This window comes from Macaca nemestrina, chromosome 5 (assembly GCF_043159975.1).
Source record: "Macaca nemestrina isolate mMacNem1 chromosome 5, mMacNem.hap1, whole genome shotgun sequence".
Classification (NCBI taxonomy): Eukaryota; Metazoa; Chordata; class Mammalia; order Primates; family Cercopithecidae; genus Macaca; species Macaca nemestrina.
This window is the reverse complement of record NC_092129.1, coordinates 6268202-6284020: the sequence shown is the minus strand read 5'-3', so window position 1 is coordinate 6284020 and position 15819 is coordinate 6268202. Positions and strand designations below refer to the sequence as shown.

The window sequence follows — 15819 nt, the reverse complement described above, 5'->3', positions numbered from 1 at the left end:
CATTTGTTATCAGAGACATTAAAAGAACAAAAAGGCGTATTACAAATATTAGATACATATACAATCATAGAAAAGGGGGGAAAAGCCTTTTCAGAAGTATTTTTGGAGTTGAAATTGTTTTACCTCCTATTTTAACTGCGATAACAATTTCACTAATATAAACACCAAAGTTATTACCTATTTTTCATTTGCTAATTTAGTTACCAACATTAGACTTGAATTAACAGTATGGTATAATATATACTATAATTTCAACTGTAAGGCAAATAGTAGCTCTAAGTCACTTCTGAAGGTTTCCTATGTAGATACTGTTGGCTTACACTTACAATGAACATACAAACGGCTTCTAGTAACTTAAGTATCTTAACATAGGATTAAAAAATAAAGTATGAAAGTCAAACTATGACAAAATTCTTGAATTTAATTTGGAAGTTTAAATTTATAGGGAAATGAGAACTTTTTGATATCTTATGTTAAATGCCATTTTGAGTGTCAAATATTAAATGGTATAAAGTATGCAACAGACTAATGAGAAATGCTAACATTTCGGTTAACTCATTTCAAAACTGAGTTCAGATTTTTTTTTTTTTTTTTTTTTTTTGAGACGGAGTCTCACGCTGTTGCCCAGGCTGGAGTGCAGTGGCGCGATCTCGGCTCACTGCAAGCTCCGCCTCCTGGGTTCACGCCATTCTCCTGCCTCAGCCTCCTGAGTAGCTAGGACTACAGGCGCCCGCCACCACGCCCGGCTGATTTTTTGTATTTTTAGTAGAGACGGGGTTTCACTGTGGTCTCGATCTCCTGACCTTGTGATCCGCCCGCCTCGGCCTCCCAAAGTGCTGGGATTACAGGCTTGAGCCACCGCGCCCGGCCCAGATTTTCTTTTTTAAGGTGATGAGATCTGGCCTTTATTTCCAAATCCTCTCATACTATCTGGAATCACTTTGGAAGGAGAAAATGGCAACACATGAAACTCCACATGTAATACGAGTATAATAATTGTGACTCTAATTCTATAATCTGTCTCACTTTAAGTTCAATTCAATTAAAAATCGTTCCTGAAGAAACTGACAAAGCAACATACTTACAATTCAATTTCTTTGCAGAGACGCACAGGAAGGGTAAATCGCATGAGGCCTTGCCACTCTTCTGCAGTACAAATGCTATGGTAGGACAGCTTTTCCATTGTTACCCGGTAAATGCACTCTGAGTGGCGAATTCTATGATACATCTAGAAGGCAAATCCAAAAAAAAAAAACCCAAAATTAAAATAATATTTAAAATGTTTTGTCACTGAAGTTCAGAATTTGCTATTAAAGAATCAGAACTAGAATTAAAACCAAAGTAGATTTATTATTATCCATATTTCCATATGCACAGGGATGTGCACACATGACTTTGCAGATTCAAAAGAATTTTTTTTTTTAAAAAAAAGATGGTATCTCTGCTTTAAAAGTTTTCCTCAGACATCTCTTGGTAATGAGGTTACTTGGCATTTGTCTTCTTTAAAATGCTCTGTATTTCTGTATTTTTAAATAATAAAAATTAAACACATCCATTTTATTATCAGAAAATGAATATTAGTATTTTTAAAGATCACAATAAGATCTAAGGTACTTCTCAATCTATTACAACAAAAACTTTAATTACTACATTTCACCTGTGCATCAAATTCAACTTCCTTGGGAGGGTTTTATCACAACATTTCCTTCTCTGGTTTTTAGTCTTGACTGTATGCTTTTACTATTCTTAACAGGACTGAATTTGGGGTGTTATTGGTGTTCCAGCAATGAACTCACATGAGTAACACAGGTTTGCATTTGTCAGTCATAGACTGTGTCCATAAAGTAGGTATATAAATTGGTAATTACATTGAAAATGGATAGGTACATTTTGCCATCCTATTAAGTTGAAATCTTGTGTATCTGTATCTGTTTGCAAATGTTTTACAAATAATTATAAATTAATATGTGAGATAAAATAAAAACATGCAGTGGAGCCAAAGGAATGGGTCAATATTTACTCTTGTGAATGATTAAATAGATGAGATTAATTAGGAACTATCTGAAGCAAATTAATACTGAAAACGTGGTGAGAAGGTAGAGTAGCTTTTGTAACATTTTGCATTTTTAAAGTAACATTTTCTACAGGCTAGCTCACCATCTGTAGGTCAGACTATCCAGTCTACATAAAAATACAAATGAAAGCTGGGCAAGGTCACTCACCCCTGTAATCCCAGCACTTTTGGAGGCCCAGGTGGGTGAATCATCTGAGGTCAGGAGTTCAAGACCAGCCTGGCCAACATGGCAAAACCCTGTCTCTACTAAAAATACAAAAATCAGCTGGGTGCACGCCTGTAACTCAGCTATTTGGGAGGCTGAGACAGGAGAATCGCTTGAACCTGGGAGGTGGAGACTGCAGTGAGCCAAGATGGCGCCACTGCACTCTTGCCTGGGTAACAACAGTGTAACTCTGTCTCAAAAGAAAAAAAAAAAAAAAAAAAGAATGAAGCTAAATGGGTCAAGAGTGAAGATATTTTCTTTATTTCATCATTTAAAAATATTTAGCTTCCTTCTTGGCGATCTCAAAGTCCTCTCGGTCTAGAGGTTACTAAAATGTTTGATTGTGAAAACCCTATCAGTAAACAAATGGTGGCAATGCAAACCCAATGAATGAATACACAGTAATTACATGCACACAAACTGTACTCATGTATTATTTATATTATAAATAGAAACTAAAAACATTAAAATTAAGTGGCTATATTTTTAAATATTTTACCTACTAAGTAAGTCTTTGTTCTTACTAAAAAATTAGTTATTTTTAAATGAAAGTACTATATTTAAATGTTATTAATCATCAAATGCTTTCTGTAATACTTTTGGAGATAATGATTTAAGGGATGGTTCAGTTTAATTTATTTCGGTATTTAGATTTTCAGTTATACTATTTAAGAAAGGTATTCCTTAAGAAGTATGTTGATCCAAATGGAATAAAGGCTGTATTGGCTGTGGCTAACGCCTGTAATCCCAGCACTTCGGGAGGCAGAGGCAGGCAGCAAGACTAGCCTGGCCAACATGGCGAAACCCTGTCTCTACTACAAACACAAAAAAATTAGCCAGGTACGGTGGCACACACCTATAATCCTAGCTACTTGGGAGGTTGAGGCATGAGAGTCATTTGAACCAGGAAGGCAAGAGGTGGAGGTTGCAGTGAGCTGAGATTGCACTACTACACTTCAGCCTGGGCGATAGAGCGAGATTCTCTCTCTCCAAAAAAAAAAAAAAAAAAAAAAAGGTTGTATTGGCTGTTTTTAAACATTACACTTATATTTTTGTTTCCTAACTACTAACATGTTTGGTTGACATTCAAACGCATTTCCATTTTTCTTGATGTCAATCAGTTGACCCTGCAAACTAATCAGCTACGTTTTTATATATTATCAAAAAGCATTCAAAATCAATGAAAACTCTTTGTGGAGATTTGTATCAGTTAAAACCTGCTTCGTAAAACAAAATCATTAAAAATTCAATTTTAAAGGTAGAGAGAAAAAAAGGGGGAATAAAGAACAGATAAAACACATAGAAAACAAATAGCAAGACGGTGGATTTACACCAAACATAAAATCTGAATGGTGTACACATCATAATTAGAAATCAAAGACTGTCAGATTGAATAAAAAAGTATGGGCCAACTATATACTGCTGACAAGAATTTTACTTGAACTATAAAGACACAGAGTAAAATTAAAATGATGGAAAAGATATACTATTTAATACCAGTCAAAAGAAAGTTACAATGACTTTATTAATAATAACAGGCAAGGTAGAGTTCAGAACAAAGACTATTACTAGGAATAAAGAAAATCATTTCAAATAACAAAAGGGTCAGGTCATCACAAGGACGTAACAACCCTAAGTACGACACACCTAATAAGACAGTTTTGGTATATATGAAGCAAACAATGATAGAACTGCAAATAAAATAGACAAATAGATAAATCCACAATCAGAGCTAGAGATTTCACACCACCCTTTGAACTGAACTACTCATATATCAATCCAATCAAAATCCCAGTAGACTTTTCTGTAGGAAATTAAAAGCCGCTTCTATAATTCATATGGAAATTCAAAGGACCGAGATTAGCCAAAATAACTCTGAAAACAAAGAATGAAGGTGAGGAAATTATATTGCCTAAATCCAATTCTTATTATAAAGTTATAGTAACTAAAGCAGTGTGGTTCTGGCATCAAGGGGCACAAACAGATCAGTGGAACTAAACACAGAAATAGGACCACACACACGGCCAGGTGATTTTCAGCAACCTGCAAAGGTGAGGCCATAAGGAAAGGATAGTTGGTTGATTCAGCAAGTGGTGCTGCAACAACCAAATATCCAAAAGCAATAAATAAATAAATAAAAACTTTGACCCTTACCTTGTATCATATACAAATATTTACTCAAAATGAATATAGACTTAACTATAGAACCTAAAACTATAAAACTTCTAGAAAAAAAAAAAACAGAGGAGAAATGTCTTAATGACCTTAGGTTAGGCAAGTATTTCTTCAATACAATGTTAAACATCATAATGAAAGGCTGAATTATCAACTGGACTTCTTCAGAGTTTAAAACTTTTGCTCTTAGAAAGAAACTGTTAAGAGAATGAAAAGACAAGCCAAAGACTGGAAGCAAATATTGACAAATAATCTATGTGATAAATGAAAATGACTTGTATCCAGAATATATCAAGAGCTACTAAAAATCAGTCAGAAAACAAACAACCACAACAAAAGATGGACAAAAGATTTGAGAAGACACTTCACCAAAGATGGTGTACAGATGACAAATGTGAAAGAACTGGAACACATACCATGATCTGGGGAATGTAAGAGTACAATCACTTTCATAAACAGTTTGGCAGTCTCTTAAACAGTTACAGACCTCTCCCAGGTTACCCACCACTGCACATATAAATGGTTACCCAAGAGAAACGAAATCTGCGGTCACTTAAAGGCTTGTACACAGACCAACTGTTTCCTGCAGCTTTAGTGTAATAGCCAAAAACTGGAAATCACTCAAGTATCTATCAACAAGTAAATAAATTAGTTGTGGTGTGTCCATACAATAAACTACTAAGTAATAAAAAGTAATTAACTATTTACGTACACACCACCACCGATGAATCACAAAATTATGTTAAGTGAAAAAAGCCAAATAATACAGATTATATGATTCCCTTTATACAAAATAATTCTAGAAAACGCAAAGTAATTTATAGTGACAGAAAGCAAAACAATGGTCACCTGAAGATGGGGAGGGTCAAAAGGAAGGGATTACTAAGGGGCCCACAGAAACTTCTGTAGGTCAAGGCTATATTTATTATCTTGACTATATTGATGGTTTCATGGGGGTGTGTGTATGTATATTTAAACATCTGCACATTACTGTGTATCAATAAACCTCAGTGAAACTATTTTAAAAGTTTCTGCTCTTTTTAAGGGTATAGATGTCACAATTTGTATACATGACATATAGATTTCAGCAACAAAGTCACATGATAGTGAAAATACTGCCAAAGATCTGTTTTCAAAGTGCTCTCTTCATAGCGTGAATTTCTTTGGAAAGCAATTATTTTCTCATGCAGTGTTAATGTCACTGGCAACTTGAGGGTTCAGATTAAATGTTATTCCTCTGAATATATCTTCTAAATACTTTCATTTGTCATTAGAAGTTGTTAGCAAATTTGGAGTCTTTGTCTTTTTGTGAAAGAAGCATGTGTATCTAATTTATTAATTGAACAACTGTACCAAGTATTTTGCTGCAAACAGCAAATCTGTGGGTAGCACAAACGAAAATGCATGAATATTTTGAAATCATCTTCATAACTGTGATTTTTTTTTTTCCAGGTGATAAAATAATCCTCCTTAGTAGAGTCGAGAAAGAGCGTAGATAGGTTTAGAAGCGTAGGCTGGACACTGCTGTCACCTTGTGACAGCTAGGAAGCTGCACAAGGCCCACCCTGTGAGAGGAGACTCTGCTTCCCGGACAAGCCATGACCTTCTAGTACATGAACTTTCTGAAAGCTCCGTCCATGTATTAATAATCAATAAAAATTTCTTTAATATCATTTACCCAAAAACATATCAAGACCCAAGTTTTCACATTTTCCTCATATACCTTAATGGAATGTCACTTGCTTTCCACTTTAGAGATATTAGATAGAGATTTAGAGATTCTGGTAGGAAAGTGAACAATCCACAGGATTTACTCAGTATTTACTGTAAATTGATATTACCTGTAATTCAGTGCAATTCTATGGTAAAGCTGTTAGTAAGAATAACTATACTAGGCAGTAAAGTAACTGCTACTATAGTCATTAATCCTATTGAGTATTTACGCAGGCAGTATGCTAAGTGTTTTATACGCATTATTTCATGTAGGTCTCACAAAACTCCTATAAGATAGTTACTCCTTTTATTGCCATTTTGTATGTTTATGATCTAAAATTAGAATAAATTGTATTTCTATTATTCTTACAGTTTTTCATATCAATATACTGAAAATACATAAAACTTTAAATTTTTAGTCTTTTATTTTTTATATTTGTAATCAGTGTAGGTAAATAACACTAATTACAAGATAAAATTAATTAAAATAACAGCATGAAATAATTAGTTTTAGAAAATTTTATATTTACTTCCCATTTGCTAAATGACCTTTAATACGAATAGTAGAAAATAACAAGATCTAGGATTATTAGTAGATGATTTTATCATATTCATGCAAGTTGCTGATGAAGGTAGGAAACGATGTTGTCTTTTTCAGTGCATTTTCTATAAATTATTTGCCTATAACACTGCGTAAATAATCTTGCAGTCACTGTCCAAGTAGAAGAGAATTCTAGCAGAAAGAACTGCTATTTGTCTAAAACTGAAATATATTTTGATGGCCTATCAGTCTTAGGCACAAGGATATTGAAAAGGTGTATGTGCTCAAAAAACAAAATGATAAAAACCTGGAAAGAGGACTGTAAGAGCATGTCTACCATACGTTAAAAATACACCCAATCACATTTTATAAAATGGCATTCCTACTCAACTGGCATACAAAAATATTTAATTAGTGATTATTTAGAAGGTTTTTCTTGGGGCCTATTTACACAATAACCCTCATTACACTTAGAAAAGACTGTGTCCATGAGACACCCTAATATTTGTAATTAATGTTCATAGTAAACCTAGAGTCACTTTAGGGTCAGGCAACTCTTAGAAATCTAAACTCTGGAATCATCTACTTGGAACAAATCTCTTGTCCATCATTTACAAATTGTATACATTTAGGCAAATCAATTAATTCTCTGTTTCCCAGGATCTCATCTGTAGACTAAAGACACTATAGTACTTAGCCAAGAATGTAAGGTTCAATGGAATAACACGGGGAAAGGCTAAGAACAAGCACTGGCCAGTGACTGTGAAGCTCTCAGTGCTGTCAGCAACCTTATCTTAGACGGATATCAGCACTGTGTTGCCATGCAATTTGGCTCTTTTGTTTGATTTTGGTGATAATCAAGAAGAGAGTCTACTTTTCTATGTGGCAGGGGCGCACTGAACTGGCTTGCAAGAGCCAATTATGCACATTTCTTCCCAGCTCTGCATTCATTATGGCCCATGGGTAGCTTGAAATTGTCCATACTGGGGGAATGTACACCAGAGACACCGGGAGACACACAAATCAGGACCATTCTGTTTTTAGAGAGGTTGCTGTTAAACATTTACTGCACACCACCTGGTATTCTTTAAGATTCAAGTAGTTTAACTTTGGGAACGTTTGAGACATAATAATTGTCCTACTGTTATAAATTGTGTACTCTTTTCCCCTATTTAATTTACATTTAAAATCAAATTGACAAAATACTTATTAAACTATTTTCTATATATTTGTCAATAGCATTAAATGATATCATTAGTCAAATTAAATTGACTCTCAAAGCAAGTCCTAAAATCAAACAAATACTCCACATACATATGGGGAATACTGAATAAGACACCTGTAACCACCCTTCTACTCTACACTGCCATGAGATCCACTTTTTCAGCTCCCACAAGTGAGTCAGACATGTGATATTTGCCTTTTTGTGCCTGGATAATTTTATTTAACCTATGACCTTCAGTTTCATGCATGCTGCTGCAAGTTACATGATTTCATTCCTTTTTATGGCTAAATAATGTTCCATTGTGCATAATGTTGGTTAAGGGGTACAAAAGCACAGTTGGATAAAAGGAGTAAGTTCTACTGTTTGATAGTACACTAGGAAAATTACAGTTCATAATAATTTATTGTGTATTTCAAAATAGCTAGAAGATTCATAATGGTTCCAAAACAAAGAAAATATAAATATCTGAGGTGTCAGATACTTCAGTCATGTTGATATGATTAACGCAGTTACAGGTATCAAATTATTCTACTTACTCCCAAAATATGTACAACTATGATTAATCAATAAAAAGGAAATGCTGTGCTGTTTATTTTATAGCACAGGGCAGTGCTGCAGCAGACTAAAGAAATAACAGACCCATCAGAGGGTGTGGCTTGAGGCTCCGGGATGTGAAGGGAAGGTCCATGCAGGATGAGACTTGCCTGTGGCTGCAAGAGGAGAGGAGTTGAACTGAGAACTCCGTAAGAAAAAAAGAAGCCTTGTCTCTACTTGGGGCTATGGGTAGAAAAGAAATAGTCTCCATCCATTGAGAATATGGAAATCAAGCCTGAACCATATGTAGTTGTAGTTTCCGAATTTATACTAACATATTGCAGGAATTTCAAGCTAAAAACTTAACAGAAACAAAAACCTGGACCCAGATCACTGAAAGCCTGGGGCACATGGAACACATTACATACATCTGAGCATGAGGGTCTCCCACAAGGGAGATAATCTGAGAGAAATTTGAGTAGGTAAACAAGTAAACGATGACATGAAAAAAAATCTAAGAATGGAAAGATCAATAGATATTAGTACCCTCTACGAACTGAGCTAATGAAAGACACTTAATGTGAGATTTAAAATACACTGTTGCAAAAATACGGCATTTGGTATGTGACTTACTATGGTTGTACGACTATTCTAGTTTATGGAAACCACAGCCCCAAAATGCAAAACCAAAACAAAACAAAACAAAAACCACAAAGATTTCTTTCTGTTTCTTTCTCAGTAGAGTTTTATCTTTGACCTAATCGTCGGTGGAAGTATTTAAAACCCTTTCTAAAAGACAGGCCCAAGCACCTGCTGTCTATGGCACCGAGAGAATTCTTTCATGCTGAGGACTGCAAAGGTGACAACGGTTTTCTCTCATGTGTTTCCGTGGATTTGAAACCACTGGGAACAAATTTTTAAAAAAATGTTTGTGTGTGTTATGTTCCTGTGAATAAGAGACAGCTGAATTCAGGAGAAAGTAGGGGCATTGGAAAAATGACTCTCCAGCCATGTGCCCAAATGCACCCCTGTATATGGAAGCACCCCCGTATACGGAAAACAACTGGTGTCCTAATGCAGGAATGCTGACTTCTCTCCTCTGTAAGTTGACAAGTTCCATCTTAGGGCAGACACTAAAGGTCTTCCTTACTATTTTCCGGTAAATAAATGAAGCAAATCAAATTTTAATGAATTTATAGCCTTATAACCAAAAGAAGAAAAAAAAAAGACTGAACTCAGCTGAAATTAGTTATCTATAAACTTGTAGACTTGGAGAAGCATTAAACTTTTCTTTTCATGTAACCCCAGAAATTCAGTTTAAGAATTGTTATTCATTAGTATCTAAGTGTATTCACATTCAAGATGAGGGAAAAGGATGTGTGTGTGTGTGTGTGTGTGTGTGTGTGTGTGTGTGTGTGTGTTTCTGTGTGTGATCATGACACTACTAACAGGAGATAGTTGAATTTTAGGAGATAACTTTGTGACTCGATGCATTGGTATAAGATGTATTTTTGATTTTTCTTAGAAAACTTTTGTTGGGAGTATACAATACTCTTAAGGCAACCTTCAGTTCATCATCTATAATTGCATATTTAATTTACATAATTCTCCTTTGAAGTATGTCCCAAGTGTTAAACTTTCTGTGAATCGATTCCAAACTCTTTTATTAACCCTATCTTTGCTCTACCATCTATATTACTTTATGAAATTTTTTTTTTCTGAACTTTTCCCCCTCATTTCTAACAAAATTAACCTTACCTTCTGTGATGGTTAATTCTAAGCATCAACTTGACTGGGTTAGAGGATGCTCGGACAGCAGGTAGATCATGATTTCTGGGTGTTTCAGTGAGGGTGTTTCTGGGAGACTGGCACTGGAATCAGGGCACTGAGTAGGGAAGATCTGCCCTTACCCAATGCGGTAGGGCACCAGGCAACTGGCTGAGGACCCAGACAGAGGAGAAAGGCAAAGGGCAGGCAAAGTCTCTTTCTGTTCTAAAGCTGGGACACCTACCCTGTTCTGGAACATCAGATCTCCCGGATCTCTGGTCTTTGGAGTTTAACTTGCACCAGGTGCACCCCAGCTTCTCAAGCCTTTGGCCTCTGACTCAGGGTTTCACTATCGGCTTCCCTGGTTGTGAGGCTTTCAGACTTGGACTGAGCTGTGCAACTGACTTTCCTGGTTCTCCAGCTTGCAGATGGCCTATTGGGGGACTTTTTAGCTTCCATAATCATATGAACCAATTTCCTTCCTAAGTCCTCTCTCATGTATCTATTCATTTATATATGTATCCTGTTGGTTCTGTTTCTCTGGAGAACGCTAATGCACCCCAGTCCATCCTTTATATATAAAATGTAAAAACACTTCTTAATAATTGTCTTCCCTGTAAGCAACCTTAGGACCTTAGGGAAGAACAATGTCAGAGAGAAGGCAGTACACGTAGCGAGCACTGGGACCAGTCTGCAATCATTCATACCCTGGCTCTAGCACATACTAGATATGTGCCCTTGGGGAAGTTATTTAAACTTTATATATCCACTTTTTTTTCTTATGAAACATGGAGATAATAATAACCACACTCATCGGATTGTTGTGAGAACATATGAAGAGAGATTTCATATGTAAAGTGTCTAGAACAATGCCTGTCACACAATAAAGCTTTATATAAAATAAGAGCTGTTCTTATCATAGTCATCTTTATATCCACCATCTGGTATCAAAAAGATACACAATACCTGGTAGTTGAATTCTGGAATGAATAAAGGTTCAACCACTTATTAAATTTGTCCTTAACCAACTAACTACATTTTAATAGCAAATTTAATAGCAAAATTCATGCCCCTTTCATGTTAAAATGTCTTTCTGTCCAAAATGCACACAGCTAATCTGTTTTAAAATATTTATTTTTCTAGGCAAAAGATGAACTGATATTACTGTTCTGTTAGCTTTTCTGAGGCATATTAAATGGTTTCTTTAAAATCACAGTATAAATGAGTCAATTAATTGACTCGGATTTAAAAGATGTTTTCTGTTGATAGTACTTCCAAGTACATTGTTAGCTCAATAAATGAAAGAGAGATGTTGCCAATCAGAGACATTCTCCTTTATTCAATAAAAGGAACGTATTCAAATATTTCTAAAGATGAAATAAAGAAAAATAAAGACATAATAAGCGTTAATATGGCCTATGTGCCCTGCTTCTTAGATAGGCTCTTAATCAAACAAGGCCACAATAAAATACGCTGTTACATTATCATGTTCAGTATTAGAAATAAGAATTTTCATGTACAAAACATGCTTCTGTTAGGGACATAATAATTTGTTCAAGAGCAGAAATACTTTGAATTCTCCGAGATCAACACAATTAAAATGACAATAACGGTCAACAATTACAAAGAACTTCATGCTGCACAAAAAGATTCTTCATATTTAAGATCTTGATCATTACTAATGTATGTTCTCTAGAAAGTAGAACATTCAGGAAAGGTGGGGAACCCGCAGCTGTGACTGAGTGTTTGGGACAACACATAAAACAAGGTGCTTTTCCTAATTTTCATATGATGCTTGGGGGAAAAAAATGCTCAAAACAGCAAAGCAAAATTGCTAAAGAACAACCACAGGCATCTCAGTGCCAGAGTGATGACCAGAATTCGGGTCTTGTTTGTTAGTAGCAGTTCGTGGCATCAACCTTTTCAAGTGGGTAAGGTTCTAGGGATCCTACTATAAAGAAAGCAGATGCTATCTTATTGAAACTAGCATAAATTTGGAGCTATTTTCTTTTATTTTTTTTTATTTAGATGGATGCTTTCTTTGACAGGCAAAAAATATCAATTTAAAGAAGACATGTGAACTGGTCTTTCCAAACTGGAACGAAGTTTTTAAATAAACCCAGCCACCAGTCTTCATCAGACTGGAAGGCCAGGGAGAAGAGGGAAGAAGGAATCATCATGAAGCTGTGGACTCAAATCTCTTATTCTTTCTGAGTTGGAAAAACTTCAAAAATAATATAATTTTTATAAGCTTTAGTAAGGAGAAAAATATACTGCAGTTAAAAAATGGTAATAAATTCCACAGAGAGCTTGCAGCTACACTGCGTATATTTTCAATGTATACCTTAAAGGTAACCAGCTTTGGCTGGGCAAGGTGGCTCATGCCTGTAATCCCAGCACTTTGGGAGGCAGAGGCAGGTGGATCAACTGAGGTCAGGAGTTCAAGAATAGCCTGGCCAATGTGGTGAAACCCCCATCTCTACTAAAAATACAAAAATTAGCTGGGCATGGTAACGCATGCCTGTAATCCCAGCTACTCAGGAGCCTGAGGCAGGAGAATTGCTTAAACCCGGGAGGTGGGGGTTGCAGTGAGCCAAGATCACGCAATTGCACTCTAGCCTGGGTGACAAAGAGTGAAACTCCATCTCATAAAGAAAAGGTAACCAGCTTAAGTCCAGTGAGGGTGACTACTTGGCGGAACTGCTGCTGCATGTACTATTTGTCACCGTCGGAGAAAAGCATTGCTGTGATGGGGTTCAAAGTGTTTAGAAAAATTATAATCATTTCCAATATCAACTTATACCAGTCATTTTACCAAAATTTTACCCTACACAATTTAAATAATCAATGTAAAAACGAAATGACTATTAACTTACAACTTTTCAGAGGTTTTTTGTTTTTTTCTGTGCAGTTTAATCATGAATTAAATCCAGGTATTATGATACCACAATTAGTGACTTAGAAAAACATTTGAATCTGCTAGTCTACTTCTTAATTTATGTATTCTTGAAAGTACATAACATTTCAAGAGATACATGGAAAAATGAATAAATTTTAAGATGATCAATTTACATATTCTTAACTTTCACACATATTCTTACTAAAAATGACTTTTTCCCGCATCCCATTTTGAAACTGACCTGTTATCAAATTGCTGTTGATACAAAGGGAAAATATAAAATATTGGTATTAATGAGGGCTAATAAAGGTTTCTGAAACTTTCCTAAAATATTAAAGGTGAACTTCAGTAAATTCTCAACTGATAGCTCATTAAAATAATTTTTGGTGTCAGAATAATCTGTACTTTTTGGCATCTTAGCTCAGGTAGAATTAAGAGAAATTGTGATAATAAAACTTTATTAATGGAAGCAATTCTTACAGCTTCCTTAAAAAATAAGAGGGACAAGTTGTAATAAGATTGATGCTGAATCTGAGAGCCAAATTTCTCACTGTCACAAAGAAAGTTCCTAAGATGAAAATAAGATGGCTAGAGGGCATTCTGTGGTATTAGACTGGAGGTATCAATAGGTATCGTAGAGAGAGAAAGAGACAGAGAGAATGAATGGACATAGAGATTTATGTATAAACTCGCTTCTGAAGAAGTCAGTGAGAAAGTAGGGGGAGAGTCCTGTGGAGAAACCTGCAGACATGACCGTCAAAGGGCAGAAGGTTAACAGGCTTAGTGATGAAGCACATGCCTGCTGACAGGATGCACTGAGGACACATCCGTACGTGAACTCATTGTCACAAACATGACCTTATATAATCATGAGGAAACACCAGACAAATCCAAAGTAAAGAATATCCTAAAAAACAATAGGTGTATACGCTTTAAAAATACCCGGGTCATGAGAGACAATACTAAGGAATCGTTCCAGATGAAAGGAGACTAAAGAGGTCTGCAGATGAGATAACAGTACAGTACTTGCGATGGGTTAGATCGTGGCCCCCCTAAAATTCATGTATTAAAGCCTAACCCCTAGCACCTCAGAATGCAGCTGTATTTAGAGATAGGGCCTTTAAAGAGGTAACTAAGGTAAGAGGAGATTTAAAGTGTGGGTCCTAATCTAATACGACTAGTGTCTTCATAGGAAAAGTCTAGGACACAGGCATTTACACAGAGACAACAGCAACCATGTGAGGACACAGTGAGAAGGCAGCCATCTGCAACCAAGGAAAGAGGCTTCAGGAGAAACCCACCTTGATCTTGGACTTCCAGCCTCCAAAACTGTGAGAAAATAATTTCCTGTTGTTTAAGCCACCTGGTCTGTGACGTTTATTACAGTAGCCCTAGCAAGCTAATACAGTACCAATGTTACATTAGGCAGTGGAAAAATAAGATAATGTCCTTGTTTTTAGAAAATACAAACTGAACCATTTAGGAGTTGTGAGACACTGTATCTGAAACATACTCTCATGGACATGAGAGAAAGGCAGTATCTATGTAAGAGAGAAAGAGAGAGACAAAAAAAGTATGTCAAAGCAAAAATGGCCAATATATTAACATTTGGGGAATATGGATAAAGGTATAAGGGATCTCTTTATATTACTTTTGCAACTTTTGCTTTTGTCTGAAATTATTTCAAAATAAAAAGTATAAAAAATTATGCTAAATCTAGTTTCATTTAACAACAAGAAAAATTCATGAACAGGTATATTAACTATTGTTGTTTTAGGCCATAGGTATCAAAGAAAAAATTTTTCAATATTTTTGTTTTTTATTTTTTGATGTTTATCAAAATGTTATAAGTTGTTTTGATCACATATATACTAATAATACATAATACCACAATCCAAAATGAATTTTAACACTTATTATACATGTTTTACACATACCCATGTATTATCTTATAAACAGAAATTATCTTAGGGTAATTAATAAAATAAAGCATAAAATATATTCAACTTTTGTTGGATAATCAATACGTACTCAGAGAGTAAACATAACACTAAATTTTCTCATCCTAAGATCTTGCTATTGTGTTTTTAAATATAATATGTATCAAGCTTTTATAGTACTTAAATTCCATTGGCTACATTTAAAAATGATAACAGTCAATATTCAGAATAAACTAGAAATGACAATCTTTGTGACTTTTAAACTAAATAAGACAAGCATAAGCTGTCAACATTATTTATGAGAGACACATAGATACTAAAAATATTTGAAGCAAAAGTGTTTGACAGCATTCCTAGTTTATTTCTGAGGAGCTACGTAAGAGTAACTGTCCCCCAAAAGGGCACCAGGAATGCATAAGGAGAGAGGACGGGTATTCTCTTACTAAATAGCACAAACTGAATTTAAAAAGTTTACCCTCAGTCACCAGAAGGTAAGTTTTACCAATCTTTGTCCCTAGGTATGTCTCCACTGTTCCTATGAGTTACATGGTTACTCTTATGGAATACAGTCCTACTACCAAAAAAGCAGTTTCTAATTGATTAAGGGGGCAACTCCAATTTATGTTGATTTAGCTCTATGAAAAGGTCACCATACTAAAATTTTCCCTAACCTCAGAATTCTAGTAATATCATTAAAGGATTACTAGAGTTTACAGAATACTATATGTTCAATTCGTTTAAAATAA

At 35.2% G+C, this 15819-nt stretch overlaps 1 protein-coding gene across 9 annotated transcripts in view; it reads right to left on the bottom strand.

The window, feature by feature from the left end:
* The window catches only part of LOC105487544 (phosphodiesterase 10A), a 661304-nt gene that overhangs the window by 59887 nt on the left and 585598 nt on the right, over positions 1 to 15819 (bottom strand). For all 9 annotated transcript variants that reach the window (XM_011750999.3, XM_011751001.3, XM_011751000.3 and 6 more), the window contains one exon: positions 1086 to 1228. In XM_011750999.3, coding sequence (XP_011749301.1) covers positions 1086 to 1228 — 143 coding nt within the window. The remainder of the gene's footprint in view (positions 1 to 1085; positions 1229 to 15819) is intronic.